Genomic DNA, 16,376 nt, shown 5'->3' with positions numbered 1-16,376 from the left:
TAAATACTTACACATCTTCACAGATATGCTGTGGTGTCAGCTCTGTGTTTCCTAGAAGCTAGAATTTACCAGAGAACTAGTATCTTTCATCACACATTGATAATCATGATAAAATCGCTTTATACCTCTCAGACAGTGTAAAGTCTAGGGAATATGTAATTATTTTTTGTCAGCTTTATTAGTCCTTTCCCTGCTAGAATGGTGCGAATTTATTATAGCATAAATGAGAATCAGTATCTTCTTTTTATTTCTTCAGTATAGTTTGGAATTTTTACACACTTCCACCTAGTGTTTTTGTCTTACACTAAACAGTGTGGTGACTTGAGTATATTGTACAAAAGGTCAGAGGTAATGATTCATAAGTATACCAAATATTTAGAAAATTAGTCATCTGGTTTTTAGCAACATATAAGGAAAACAAAAGAAGAGGAACTGAATTTCTGTTAGATGTTTGCATTTCCTCAGAAAGTATAGCTTTTTTCAAGTGTTGCTGGTGTAGTAACTTTTTCTAAAGTATTCTCTGGGATATAAACAGTCACTAATTCATTCAGACTTTTTCTATAGCAGGGAAATTCTGAACAATATGGTATAAGATAGCAAATACAGCTATTTTTAAACAAAGTAATCATAAATATTTTCATAAAACTAGTCTAATCTTTACAGAGGTATAGGTACATCAGTATAGAATTAACATCAATATTGTAACTTGTAAATATTCTGTGTACTTTATCTTGAATTGCAAAGCATCAAGTTGAAACTGAAAACTATTGAAAAATGCTGTATATGGTTGGTAGCTATATTAAGACTTATGAAAAACATAAACTACAGTTCTTGTCTACTGGCAGTAACTGCATTCTCCTACGAAATCTGAAATACTAAAAGCAACAGAACTGAAATCACTCTAAAAATCTCTCTAAATGTTATCTTTATTTTTTTATGTCAAGTGTTCTGAAGTGGAATGTAATAATTTTCCTGAATGCCCACAGAATACCATTTTAGAGTAATTAGTATTTGAATGTGCGTTAACAGCTTTTATGGCAACATGTTTTAAGAACTTGTTAGAGCTTTTCTAAAGTGAATATCAGGGATAGAAGAATAAAGCATCACTTGAGCCTTTACAAAAATTACATAGCATTATTTGCTTTCCCTTTTACATCCACTGTAGTCTGTGATGGGTTTGTCTCTGAAATTTTTAAATAAATTGCATTAGAGAGGATAACTCTATGTCATTGTTCCACTGCATCTCACTAAATAAAAATGTACTGCAAACTCCTGCAAAACTTGAAAAACTCATTGTATGATGTTCATTATTTTTCTGGAAAGTTGTATTTCAGAAATACTTATGGTATGCTCAATTTTACATTGCAAAACTTCTGTCAGTAAGGCAAGACATATATCTGCGAAGAAACTTAGGAGTAGTATGCTAATATTTGTGTCATTTCTTCACAGCTGTAACTTGCCCCAGCATAGAGACTCTGCTCTCAGAACATGTCGTCTGGAGACTGATTTCTGGGTCACTGAATGAGTATGGAGCTCAAGTCATGCTCAGTTGCAGTCCTGGATATTATTTGTTGGGTCGAAGACTCATACAATGTAGGACTAATGGAACATGGAGTGTAGGCAATGAAAGGCCGAGTTGTAAAGGTAAGGAGCATATTTGTTTACAGAATATCCTATGCTTTTTAATACATAGATTTTCTTTTATAAATAAACTTTTTAAAAGCTATATTTTGCTCTCAATCTCCTATAAGTAAGCAAATATAAAATTTTCATTAACTTGTTGAAATTAATTGATTCAAATTCTTTATATGTAAGGTACAATATATTTCATACAAGAGTCAATGAAGTAGCATCAGAAGATCGATCTGGATGATGGTCTATGTCTGACTGTGGATTTATTCAACTAGACAGTGTATAAGTATTTAGAGAATACTAGGAGATAGTATTATTACTTTAGAAGGTTCCAGATTAGAGTTAGGTTAGTTTAGATTATATTGCATTGACCTTTTGGGTGAAGCATGAAAACTCTACTATTGGAGAAACATACATATGAGTCTTTAAAATATCTTCATATGAAAATGTCATAAACTGCATCAGCCCTGATTTTGGATATTTAAAGTTATAGAGATCCTTGACATTCTCAGTGGGATCATACAGTTGTCATGGGTTACAGTATCAAAGTCCTAATGAATGCCCCCCAAACTTCATTTCTACTTTTTCCAGTGTGTTATTTGCTTTGGTTGGAGAGGGTATTTGGCACATCAACTAGTTCTGCTACCCTTAAGCAGAAACCTTTCCTACATTATGGTAGTACTTACAAACTCTCTCTATCAATGCCGGGGCAGCATAGAAAATCCTAGCATCTGAAGGAAAATGGCCAACTGATAGGCTTAGCATACTAAGTAGAACTGGAAATAAATTTTAGGCATTCAACTTTTCAGAGTAGCATCTCATTTCAGTGAGATATTCAAATGTAGCATTTCATCCCGAAAGAGATGCTTTATTTTCTTTTTAGAGAATGACTTTTTAATTCAGTGAAGTTTCTAATGTTAGAAGATATTTGAGAATGGCTACTCTGAAACAAGCTGAATCAATAATAAAATTTTTATGGTAGCACTGTAAGAAAGAATTTTTGGAATCAAGTGAACAGCTTACTGAATTGTAACTTCTGGTGTTTTTTTAAGAAAAGAGAATAGAATCATTCTGCTCTGTCAAACTCTGTTAGGTCTGCAGACGTGTCAATAATACCTTATGATAAATGGTACCAAAACTATTTCATATGATTCTATGACAGTGATAACAGAATGAACATAAACAGCAGATAGCTTTTCATATTCCAAACAAATGGTTGAGCAAAACTTTCAGTACATATTTTGACAAACAGAAGACAAAATTAATTTGCCTGAATACAGGTTTCTAATGCCATGTGAGACAAATTACAATATCTAAGATGGTGGATACTAAAGAGAACTTGGGAGAGATTCTTAGCCTTCTTCAACAACATCTGGAGGCTAGACAGAATACCCAAAGTCACCTCAGATGGTACTGAATCACTCCCAAGGGTGAATAAAGTATAAATTGACAAAATCTCCCACCAGTATTGGGAAGTGTGTGGCTACAACCTAAGGCATGGAATTTACTGAGGCAGTATTAGAGAATGATGCTAATATGGGAAAAGAAGAACAAAGAAAAGACAACAAAAGAGGATGTACACCATTTAAGTAGAAATAATATAAAACAATATTTATTTTCTAGAAAATAAAAAATATTTAAGATGTTTTTAGAACAAGGCTGAGAGAGCTACTTGTAACAGAAATCAATATGATATATACGTGAAAGCAGAGTATTTGTTCTTATCTAAATGATGATGTGTTGTGGAATTATGTTGGTTCTGATTTATTCCATTAGTTTTGTTTTGGAAAAATTTCCTTTTGAAAATATTCAGTTGAAAGAAAAAGGTGACTCTTCTATATCTCTTATAAACCAGTAATAGCTATATCAATCTTTTTTCAAATCTAAAACTGAGTTTTTATTTCTATTAACTGCAATTGTGCCCCTTTCCTTTTGTGCACATATCCAAAGAAAGCTTCTTTTGTATTTGCTGCCTAATATGCAGCTACCATTCAGCTGCTAAATCTTCAAAAAGCTAGTTCTTGACCAACCTCTACAATTACAGAATTTTTATGTAAGTAGAAAATGGGGTGACCTATATGGGATGCAGTTAACCAAAAGCAAAATGTTAGGTAGATACAGAAACCCAAGGAGTTGCTGACTGATGATACATAGCTTATTTATAAGGCAGGTACATTATTTTGCCCTCTGATAGAGGACTGATTAGGATTTAATTATGGCAAACTTCATCCCCCAAGAGATGTTCAGTAATATTTCCACTGGATATAGATCATTAAGATCTAGAAATACTCTGCAGTGTATTTTGAGGAGTCTACTGTTTAATTTCTGGCTGTCATTCACATGCTAAGGATAGGTTATGTAAATGTAGATTCTAGCTGTTTACATCTCTGAAGCAGCAGGAAAGCTAGTTGAAACACTGATGATAAAGCATTTAGATCATATCTATCAATATCTATTATGAATAGTATCTCTAAAGGAATTGCAGAACATCACATTAAGGGGGTTCTGGATTAGGAGACACCTAACTAGTAAATTTATTGTATTTGTTTAAGAATATACTGCACAGCTGCCTAACAAATCATGAAGTGGCTCATTATTCATGTGGTCTAGTTATTTTTAACTGGAATGACTGTAATTAAAAATAATAAAGCATCTGTAATATGTTTAGAACAATTCATTCTATTATATTTTAGGAAAATAATTTGATTTATTTTAAAATATGCATAAGTGTAATTGCCATTAGAAGTTACAATATTAGGCTACTCCACAAATTACATTAATGTGACTTGACTGTAGCGGAAAGGAGTCTTATCCACGTCTGCAAATCTTATGTGGGTAAGGAACATGAATATATGATCACATATATTCTGATTACAGCTTAGTTAATTGCACAGTGATATGCACTTGATTTTATCCAACTTCTACCCAATTCCATGTTGTTTTCTATACTGAACCTTTTAAAATACAGAAGAATGTGGCCTTGAGGTTTCAGATAGAAAGTTCAGTTGTGATTACCATACTTACGAAAGTAAACCCATGATTCATGCTAACATATAATAAAATACAATTGAAGCTCTTGAAGACATTAATCTGCATCTTAAATTACAGCATTATTGATATATTTTTCAAGAAACAAAAGGCATGACAGAACAATTTTAATTAAATTAGGGTTGGATATATTCTTAGAAGGTAATTTTTCATGTGATGCCTGTAATAGCTGTGGCTTGCAGCTGATGATATGAAAGGTTTCTGTCATAATGGGTCAAGTCTAGCCTTAAGAAAAAAGAGCACATTTATATTTTTAGCAAGTAGGCTACCATATATGTTTTATGATTATGAATAGCAGTGGGCAATAAGAAAAAAGACAGTTCATAGCAATTTAGAGTACTACATGTTAAAAAAAAGATATCTTTAAACAGACATAACACTTAAAATGGCTGAGAGTACATACACGTGGAATATAACTGCAACTTTCCTGGACATTCATGTAATTCCCTTGTTTCAGAACTGGAAATGCAGATTGTGTTTAAGCTGCTGTCAAGATGTGGAGATATTCTAATGAATTTTCAGATTTAGAACATGTGTTGCCAAATCAAGCATAATTTTAAGCCCTTACTGTGGAATATAACTCTCATATTTATTCCTATTACATTTACTTTTTAAGAAAATGTGAAGTGGTATATTGTCTTCCAGTCTAAGAAATTATGAAGAGTATTTTTGTATTTCAGTTTGTTCTGTTGTTTGGTTTTTTTCCTAGTTATCTCCTGTGGTGGTCTTCCATCTCCACCAAATGGAAATAAGATTGGAACCTTAACAGTGTATGGAGCTACTGCAATATTCACCTGTAACACAGGATACACATTAGTTGGTTCTCATGTGAGAGAATGCTTGGCAAATGGTCTCTGGAGTGGTACTGAAACCCAATGCCTAGGTAAAAAACAATTTTCTGTGTTTTGTTTTGTTTTGTTTTGTTTTGTTTTGTTTTGTTTTGTTTTAAGCAAACACAGTAACAAGTATTGAGATTCAGCTCTTATCAAGCAACAAACATTTTTAAATCAATGAAAAATAAAGGTACTTTACATACAGAAATATTGTGTACTGCATATGATTTTATACTACTCTACTAGTATATAACTTTTTGTTAGAAATCAAATTATATTTGATGTTATTGGAATGCTTTTTGGACCAAGAGGGTTTTTTAAGTGGCTCAATTGCCCACATTTACAGTAATTTGATTTGCTTTTTGGAACAGTCACAAGGTGTGTGATGAAACTAAGCTGGAAGGTGAACTCCAGTTCAGGAGTGTTCCTGATGCATTCCAACTACCAATGAGCTTTCAGCATATTGATCATTCAGTCAAAGGAAGTAGACAAGAGAGAGCCCAAAGTAAAGCAAAACCAACACTCTTCCAAACCCTCTATATAGTTTAGACCTTGAGTTCTCACCCCAACTCTTTCATTCTTCAGACCGACTCATACTGGTTTGCACTCCTAATATAGGTATCAGAAAACTGTTTTCTTTTTCAGTCACCTTTGAGGCTCAGCAGTGGGTGTACTCTTGGTTCTGGACAGTATATTTATGTTTGGAACTTTTTATTTGCTTTGCCTACCCTCATTTTGCATCTTTTCTTCTTGCCTCAGCTGAATGTACTCAGTTGCCCTCAGGAAAGGAGAAATCTCTTGTTTCTTCTCTGGAGTTCAACTTAAAAAGGATCTTTCTTCTCTGCTGCTTAGCCACATCCTCTTAGCAGAACACATAGTATTCCATGCCTATCTGGTACATTTTAAATAAAACAGTTTGACCACCTATCATATGCAAGAATTGAATTGTTTTACAGAGGAAATAATTAATCTATTAAAAATAAATCCAAAACCAACTAGTGATACTAAGATACCATTATCCAGAATAATCCATATTGCTGTTTCTTACAGCAATGAAACAGTAGAAACATTGTTTTATAAGGAAATGGTATAGCTGTTACATGAATTGTCAGAAATTATTCTCTATTCAGAATTCATATCTTATAAAATTTTCAAGTAGGCTAGAGCAATGTTTGACTAATTAGATACATGTCTAACTAACATTTGAATTCAAACTTTTAAATAAATTATGCTGATTCATTTCTAATTTATAAAATCCTTTTTCCTCCCATTCTGTGGAAACATTAAGTTTTTTAAAAAGTATATTAACATGGCAAATTTGCATGTGAAAAATAAAATGTCAGTTATCTTCCTCTGACCTTGGTATCTTCAAAACATCCCCTTAAAACAATGTGGATAGATATGTTTCTGTCATGAAGAACAACATACTTTTGTCCTATCTAAAGAAATTAATTCAAATCAAAACTAAAAAAACCCTTTTTCTAAGCATTACTTCTTCAAATATTCTTGCTGTCTGAAGAATCCCTGATGTTGTCAATTCCATGAACCAAATCAAAATAAACCTGACATCTACATTTAAAATAAGTAAGTGTCAATATGGATCTGTGAGAAAGAAGTTTTTCATATACCTAAAGAACTGATAACAGAACGTTGCAGAGCATTCTTAGACACCTGAATCCATTCTTAACTTTCTCAACGTCAATAGTGTCACTGTCTTTCTGTGTTCAGATAGACATACATATGATCTTTGGTATATCAGGTTGCTGGTTCTCATTACTTTACAGATATAAGTGCTAAGTAGGTAGTTATGCTGTTTTGCCTATAAATTTCTAAGCAAAGTTACTTCATAGTACCATCATAAAGGGTATTTGCAGTTATTGAGCTTTGAGTTCATGCTCTCACCAAGAGCAAACAGAAAGAAATGGCTACAGTTCCTCTGAGCAAAACAGAAAATCAGAGCTACATATTAAAACACAGCAACATTCCTCTGGTAGAATATTCTATTAAAAGAAAAGAAGAACATCTGCATCACAATAACCAGGTGTGGTGGGACCACATATCAACTCAATCATGTCTTCAAAAAACCAATTTTCAAGTATCATAAATTTCATCTTAGCAGGTTATTAAGAAAAAAAAAAAAAAGGAAGTATCATTAGATAAGCATGATTTTTACAGAGTACTAATGACAAAATCCTGCATTTCCAGAATCTCTAATACCTGAAAATACTTTTAAATAAAATATTCTGAAACATGTTGCAAGCCACAAGACAGAATGCACTAACAGGCAAAAGCATAATAATCTAACTTTGATGAAAAAGAATGTGAAGTTACCAGCTGCATATTAACTCTATTTTTCATCAGTATAGAACAGACAGTTTGATGGGGTATAGGTGAAATACAGAAATGTGGGAGTCTTCTCTCACAGACAGAGGTAAAATCTCAGTCTCAGTGTCCTACTTGCTGTGTTGCTTGCCTTTTCTTCTTTCAATTCAGATAGTAGGCTGCAGCAGCAAGGAAAACGAAGATGGAATCTTTTCAGAAAAAAAATAGCATGAGATCAAGTAGTTCAGATCTGAGTTAAGTTTTTATAACCTTTGATCATGTAATCCTGATTGATTCCTTCATTTTGCAGCAGTAATGTTTGTAGCACAATATTTATGAATATAGTTTTACAGTATGTCATCTCTTAAGATACAGAGTGCTCAGAAGTAGTGACCATTGTCTCATAGAGCTAACCTAGCTTCTAAATGGCAGTTTGTTATTAGTGGGTTCCCAGCAAGATGTAGTTGTTTCTGGCAAATTTTGTGAAAAAGAACTTCTCTGGCTTGAAATATTTTCAATTCCATACACTTTATTTTTCAATTTAAAATATCCTGTATTAAGAATGATGTCATTTTGATGTAGGAAATCATGGCATAAATGGAGTATACTTCCAAAGAGTCATAGAATCATAGAATACCAGGTTGGAAGGGACCTCAAGGATCACCTGGTCCAACCTTTCTTGGCAAAAGCATGGTCTAGACAAGATGGCCCAGCACCCTGTCCAGCTGAATCTTAAAAGTGTCCAGTGTTAGGGAACCCACCATTACTACTTCGATATTTACAGCAGTAAAGGAGTAAAATAATCTTTTTTTTACCTAGGAAAAAGAATTCTACTGAGGTGCTGGTTAGGAGATTGCTATGCTTCAGCATTACTTTTTCACATACCTAAGTTCATCAGTTCCACAGTGAAGCTATGTAAGAGGTTTGTATGTAAAGATACATCAGCTTCTTACTCGTGACAGGTTATCCCTGGACTGAAGCTGACTGACATTTAAAAGATGTTTGAACTGTAACTGTGAAGATCCAACAGCCTCAAGTTTGCATGTGTAGGACCATTTTCCTCAGCCCTTTCTTTTGTTGCAAACCTACAAGTTATATTGTAAAAAAGGAGCTATTACCCCTCAGGTTTTTGCCATGCGTTATACCATTCACTGCCAGTGTAGTGCCTGACACCTGTATTTAATAATTTCAAACATAAAGATATGTGTCAGCATTCATTCATTTTAACTAACCTGAAATACCACTTCATCATCTAATCAATAGTAATTGTATTTAGGACTTATGTCCTGCTTTTCTTTTTTTGAAAGGCTATACATATAGGAAAATTTGGCTGCCAACATATACAAACTAAATAATATACAAATCTGAATGGATTCTGTTGTATTATAAATATGTCTTGCCCATGGAAGGCTGGAAAAGATTTTTTTCTTCTATTCTGACTACTGAGAAATATATTATTTCACCACTGAACACCCCAGAAGATTAACTGTCTATGGTAGCCATAAATTTAGATTCAAATAGTGTAGAGATGGAGAACTGATCAGTATAGGACTTTCATAGTGAACAATACCAGTTTATTCTTGAAGTCAGTTTAAAAACTACATTGAATGAAGCTATTAACTCTTTGGGAAACAGCTCATAAGTTTACTAGCTCTCATAGTAAGAAAAGACTGTCTCTATATACATCTTGAATTTCATTTGTATGAATTCATTCTTTTCTTCTCCAGGACTAATTTGCTGACGGATTTTAACTGTTTCATTTTTTTACAAGTCTGCATTGAAATTGGTATCCATTACTATTATATTATCCCCTTGGTCATAACTAATAACTTTTTTGTTTCCACATGACTACCTGCATTTTAAATGATTTTTACAGATCTATTCCCACTTGTAATGAACACTGGATTACTTGCAGGAACTATTACTGCAGTAAGAGCAATGCCTGTCTTATGATACTTCCCAAGTCTTTTTCAAAAAAATTTGATGGACTTTGGTTTCTATTTGATTGATTACATTGTTGAATGCAGCCCTATGCTTAGAACTGTTAAATTCATGGATCTACCTCACTAAACAAAAAAGATCACATTTAAAGCTGGAAGATTGTTAATCACTATTTAGTCTTTCCTATTTCAAAATCAAACTCTACAGTGCCAAAAATACTGCACAGCTCTGAGTATGAAAGTCTAAATTTGAGTTACCGCATGCTGCAGAAGGTTGTATATCTGCTACTAAACCTCTTCCTGCCTCTCTACATTCTCTCACACAAGGGATATTCACACCATGTACTTTAGAAACCTAATTTAGATGCAATTTAGAGTACAGTCTAAGATCCTAAATTCCCAACAAGGTCAATGGAACTATGGAGGCTCCTCCAGAGAGCAATTCATGAAATCCTTAAATTTTAAAGCCAGATGATGTGAATGCTTCCAGTTGTGTATTCCTAAATTTCAAGGACAGCATGCACCAAATTTATTTCAGAGGTGCCTTTAGGACTTACCTGAAGCCTGTGAAAATCAGGAGGCAAACACCCAGGGAGCCCTGAATGAGCCTTTCCATTTCAAAGGAATGATAATGAGTCAGAGATGCTTCTTACCTACACCGTACCTGCATGAATATAATTCAGGACAGCTATAGATGAAAATAGGTATCACTTTATGTTACCCATTGGTCTGTGTAGAATCAATTTATGATTTCAGGCCAGTTGAGTACTCTAATTTCTGTGTCTCAGGAAAGTGTTTGTCAAATCCTTATTATTTTTCTCAAAAACAAGCTAAAACCAATGACTGTAGTTAATGAGTCCAAGGCTAACCTCTAAGTAGTTAGTATTATATGTATTTTTTCCTAGTTATACAAGGATAAATATGAATCATTAGGCAAGATTTTTTTCAATTTCACTCAATTATTCACACTGTTGATATTTCATATCTCTTCCTTTTTTTTCCCTCCAAGAATAATTGCACCTATTAGTCACGAAACATATGTATTTGTGTGCATGCTTTGTGTGTGTGAGTGACCATATATACATCTAGGGCATAGATCAAATCGGAAGCATTTAAGAGTTTACTTAACACCATCTCTAGTATTGGTGGCATTTAATCATTGACTAAAGTGTTTTCCTGAACGGATATTTTTTCCTGACTTTTTATGACTTTTAGGTACAAAACTATACATAAACAAGTCAAGGACATATGTTAATATCTAAACTTAAATATAATCTACTCCATTTTCATGAATTTTTAGGACAATTTTTCTTTCAAAAAAAGTAAGAATTCCATATCTTATGTTTTTCTATAATATATATAATTCTCTACATTTATTAGTGTGAAAAAATGCTGCTGCTGACTGTGTTTGTATAAAAATATTTGATCCTGTAATTGATAACTCGAGGGTAAACTTCATTGTGATATTGGCTTATATTTCAAATTCTTATTTAAATAAAATAGAATTATTTGTATCTTGCTTTCCAGATGTTTTAGAATAAAACTACTGAACCAACCCTGAACCATGTGAACAATTTCCCTAATTCTTGAGAGCATATTTTATTAAAAATCCACTAGCAGCCTCCTTAATTTTCTTTTAATCTAATTTAATTGAAGGGAAAATTGCATACATTTTGTGTTATTAAAGTGCTCTTTCAGTTCTTGAGTTGTTGGAATATTTAATTTAAATTAGTCAAAATTCCCAGAAAAATAATTAAATCCACTAGCTGGGATGATCTGTAAATTAAATGACTCACATAATAAGTCCAGAAACTTGTTAAATCCCCATTTAAGAGAAAGTGCATAATGTTTTGTATTTTGCAGTATGCCAGTTGGCACATCTCAGCTATCTTTCCTGAAATTTCTTGTTGTTCCCTGTGTTTGGCTTCAATACAGTAACCAATTTTCAATTCTTCACTATTTAGGTCTAGAAAAATGTTAAAAAATCATATGTATTACATTCTGTTTGTATAAATACAGCTTCTCTTTTCCCATTTTGCATCTGTTTCATAGATTTCCTTACACAAAATATGTGGTTATCCCAATTGCCTAAATGAAAATTTTCAGAAATGTCCCAATGCCTGAATATTTAGGGCCATGCAGAACTGTTTTCTTTAGGAGAAGAAATTGTGATTAAAACTGAGGTATACTTCTGCTCTAGTACATGGTTCATCTAGGCCTTAGATTAGTGAGGCCATGAATTTGTTACTCCTAGCAGTAAAGTTGAGGGGAAGAGATGATATAGCAGTAGAGGGAATCAATTAATAAACTAAACTAATATCTGTGATTTGACTGGATAAGTCTGAGGTCATACGTCATTGTGAGGCCACTTTCTGTCATGCTTGAAAGGTGGGAACAACTGCAGTTACTGGGGAAAAAAACTCACAATTATATACATCAGATATCCAAAGAAGGCAAGAGGCTAGCTCTTTCACCTCAGTCCCTGAAAAAAATTAGGAAGCAAAAATTAGGAGCTAAGTCCATTTCCAGACATGGGGAAAACAAGAAATTAATTTGGAACAGACAGGATGGAACAATCAAAAGCAAACCTTAATAATCTTACTGACTTTTTTGATGACTGTCTCATCAGATGTAGATTTCAGCAGTAGATTTCTTTCACTTTGTGTTGTAGTAAAAAATTTCAAAACAGTCTCCCATATTATCCTTGTAGCCAAATTGAGAAGACAGGAACTGGATGAGGGGACTACAAAATGGTGGAAAACTAATTGAACCAAAACCTCTGAGGTAGTGTTTCATGATTCAAAATATGACTAATAGCAAGTGGATACTGAGGATGAATGCTGAGGCCAATACTATCCAGCTTCTGTCAGTGACTTAGATAACAGTTTGGGGTGCAGCCCCAGCAAGTTTAAGGATGACCCCAAATGATGGCAGAACATTTTATATGCTGAATTACACTACTGCTAAACAGAGGCACCTTGAGAATCTGGAGGAATGGGCCAACAGGAAGCTCATAAAGTTCAGCAAAGACAAATACAGTAACCTGCACTTTTCCTAGAATAATGCCATTCATGAGTACTGGCTTGGAACTAACTGGGTAGAAAGAAGCTTTACAGAAAGCAACCCAAGTGACCTAGTGGAGAGGCTAAAGAAGAGTTAAAACTGTGGCCTTGCATTAAAGAAGAACACAGACTGGACTGTGTGAGCAGCAATGTAGTCAACAGGTCACTGTAATTATTCCCTCTTCAGCACTTGTGGAAAACTGTGTGTAGTTTTTGTGTTCTTCACTATACAAAAGAGATATCAGAAACTGAAGCAAGTCTGGGGGAAGGGCCTGTTAAGGGTCTAGGGGCTGGAGTAGGTGATAGACAAGGAGAGGCTGAGCAAAGCTGGAGGAGAGAGAATGGTAAGGGGGATCATATTACTAATTTGGACTGAGAACACCAAGGTAAATTATTCCATGAGAACCTTCAAGGAGAAAAATATGCTTCAGTGTCCTTGTTACTTGTTGTTGCCATACTCCCTGTCAGGGGAAGAGTAGATGTATAAGTTCGGTGTGAAAATCTTACATTCATACTTTCTTCCACAAATATACAGAATAATATCACAATGTCTTCTTAAAGACATTAGCAGTCCTAGAATTAAGATTATTATAATAATCCTATATATGTATGAAAAAAGCAATCAAGTGGTATGTGTTTTACCTTTCTAGTGTTTTAGATGAACCATTAAGTGTAAATGAAATATACTGTCTAGCACTATTAAAGGGGCTTTATTAGAAAGGAGATTCAATCCCAAAGAAACTAAATTGCTAACAGTCCTGATGTTGATGGATACAGCCTGTGTGAAACAGAACATCACACACACCCCTATTCTAGCAGTGGTCATGAGCCTTAGATCCCTGTCCTCACATCTCAAAAAGTGGACTTAATATAGTTTCAGATGAAATTATTGCCAGTTGTAATTAATCAGTGTCACCACATTAACTTTTTTCTCCTCTTCAATCAGTAAAGAGAAATAGTTTCCAGCTCAGCAACTCTGTTTTCAAAGAGAATGAAAAATCTAGAGAGAATAAAATCATTACTTGGCTTCCTTAGTGCAAAGAGTGCTATTAGCCTGGAGTAATGTGTTCTGTATTGTTTAACAGCAGCTGATATAACTAAGGAGGAAACAGTGCTCATAGACATTCCTTCCTTTCCATGCCTTCATCCATTTGGAGAAGGTGGCTGTTTAAAAGTGTACTGACCAAATTGAAAAACAATATGAAGAAGACTTATAATTTTGACATGAATATGAATTTATACTCACAGAAAAGGCTTTAAATATGTCAGTTTAGCTAAGAATCAGCTGAAGATAACATAAAGGTGATTAATATTTGGAAAGAGTAAACACAATAAACCAAACTTTTTACAATTCTGCACTAAAATCCATTAATAAGCATGAATGTATTGTAGAAACTGGAGCTAATGTTAGGAAATATTTGAACATAACAAGACATAATAACATAACTGTATAATTTATTTTTTTTCAAGAAGTCTGTGTAGAAACCTGCTATGTTACAGGGTTTAAATTAGACTGGAGAAAATTTCTAATAAATATAAATGTAAACAGGGGCCTAAATGGCATTGTAAAGGAGCTACGTGGGACATATATACATATCTGAAAGAACTCAGGGTTTCTTATTTTGAAGGCAATAGACTGTGATCCCACAGAAATTATTTATGTTTTCTCTATTTTTAAAAAATGAGTTTTGATATTTTTTATTTTTTTTAAAATTTGGTTATAGTCTTATGATCTGTCTACTAATGTCTGAAGACCTGCTAGTGAGAAATCAGTTATTTGTTGGGTACATATAAGAACAAGGGCTATGTTTATTCTAATGAAATAACAATACCAGGACATGCAAATAAGCATGAAACTAGATAATATAATATAATAATAATAAGATCATTAGAGAAACACCTAAGATTCTCCAAGACAATTTCCATGAATCGTTCAAGTTGGCTTAAATCAGTACTGATCCTGGTAGGCAGCTTGCTAGCAGTTGTGCTGATTTAGAGGACAAGAGATTTTCATTTTATGGATGTAGACTGCTCTATGCTGATTGGCCTCTGCCAGAGAATAGTCCCAACCATGTTTAATTCACTAGTAGAGATCTACTTACAAAGTCCAAGGCAAATCACGAATAAGACAAATCAGAACTCTATGATGAAATAATAGTATGTTTTTGAGAGTTAAACACCTCTTAATTCATGCTTCTCTGTAGAAAAAGGCAACTTTACTAAGACAAAGGGGAAAAGAAATCTGTGCTAAAATTGTCACTTTTCTAGCAATTAAACTAAATGATTTGTAATTTCAGTTATTTGTAATTCACATTTTCCAGACATTCTTCTGATAAATTTTGTCATTTCTGCAACAGAATCTGCAGAAACTGTACATCTGAAAATTAAAACTATTAGAATATCACTTCACCATAAAAAATAGAAGAAATATCACCTGTATTTTTTACACCTCAGAACTTGTTCTGTACAGTGTAGTATTTGACTCTAATATATTGTTTATTGAAAGCAAGGATGAAATTTTGTTTTCCTATCAGCATTCTTGTAAATGTTGGCAAGATTTGTAAGAATATATGGTTTTGACAGGTTGTTCTTTTATTGTAGCTGGTCACTGTGGTTCTCCGGACCCAATTGTAAATGGTCATATTAGTGGAGATGGTTTCAGTTATCGTGATACTGTAGTCTACCAGTGTAATCCTGGCTTTCGACTTGTTGGTACATCTGTCAGAATTTGCCTACAGGATCACAAGTGGTCTGGGCAAACTCCTGTTTGTGTCCGTAAGTATCATTAATTTTACACTGAATTATTACTATTTTAAATGTAATTGAACATAACCAGTGGATTGGATATTCAAAGGTGTATGAATGAGATGCCCAAATCAGATATTTATTTGGCCTATTTTCAATTACAAGGGTCATTATGATAATTTAATCCAGTTTCTAACCTAGCACAGACTGAATGACTACATCCAGTGATTTCTGATTTCTGTTATTTCAGAAACAGGATGACGTAGGCATTGAAGTGGGTTGAACAGCAGGCTGCAACTGTATAACTTCATCTATCTCTTTCTCTCTCTTTCTCCAGTCATCACTTCTATGTCAGTTGTGGGCTTACTGAGCCTCTCCCCTATTTTTTCACCAGGAATACCAAAATCCCTTGGTCTGTTTTCATTGTTTGGTGGGTAAAGCTGGAGTATGGTTCGTCTGTGCAGTTTTGATGGTGACTGCCCATTTTTCCAAGTTGGCCTTCTAATATTTACCAGTGAAAGCTCAGGCATGGTATTGGATTATACAATATCTGTTAGAGAAAATACTACATTTTGTATAGCCTTTAGTAGGATTGGTTTTGCTCTTAATTCATCTGCTTTTGAAAATCCCATAATTAATTGCTGAAATTGTTGAGTCTTTTCTAATCCCTTCCTCATTTGCATGGCAGGTTTTCTGACATTTTTTGTACCATCAGCCATTAATCAGGATCAAGTGTGATTTCTCTGCTTTTTATTTTACTATTCTATTATGTAATTCATTTTATTATTCTTTTT

At 33.7% G+C, this 16,376-nt stretch overlaps 1 protein-coding gene across 1 annotated transcript in view; it reads left to right on the top strand.

Moving 5' to 3' along the window:
• Window positions 1–16,376, top strand: part of CSMD1 (CUB and Sushi multiple domains 1) — a 1,283,073-nt gene that overhangs the window by 1,202,083 nt on the left and 64,614 nt on the right. The window contains exons 51-53 of the mRNA XM_074861694.1: window positions 1,450–1,644; window positions 5,390–5,563; window positions 15,439–15,612. Of these exons, the coding sequence (XP_074717795.1) occupies window positions 1,450–1,644; window positions 5,390–5,563; window positions 15,439–15,612 (543 nt within the window). The remainder of the gene's footprint in view (window positions 1–1,449; window positions 1,645–5,389; window positions 5,564–15,438; window positions 15,613–16,376) is intronic.

The sequence above is a fragment of the Strix uralensis genome, chromosome 3 (genome assembly GCF_047716275.1).
Source record: "Strix uralensis isolate ZFMK-TIS-50842 chromosome 3, bStrUra1, whole genome shotgun sequence".
Classification (NCBI taxonomy): domain Eukaryota; kingdom Metazoa; phylum Chordata; class Aves; order Strigiformes; family Strigidae; genus Strix; species Strix uralensis.
Note: the sequence above shows the minus strand (reverse complement) of the source record. Positions and strands in the feature narration are given on the sequence as shown.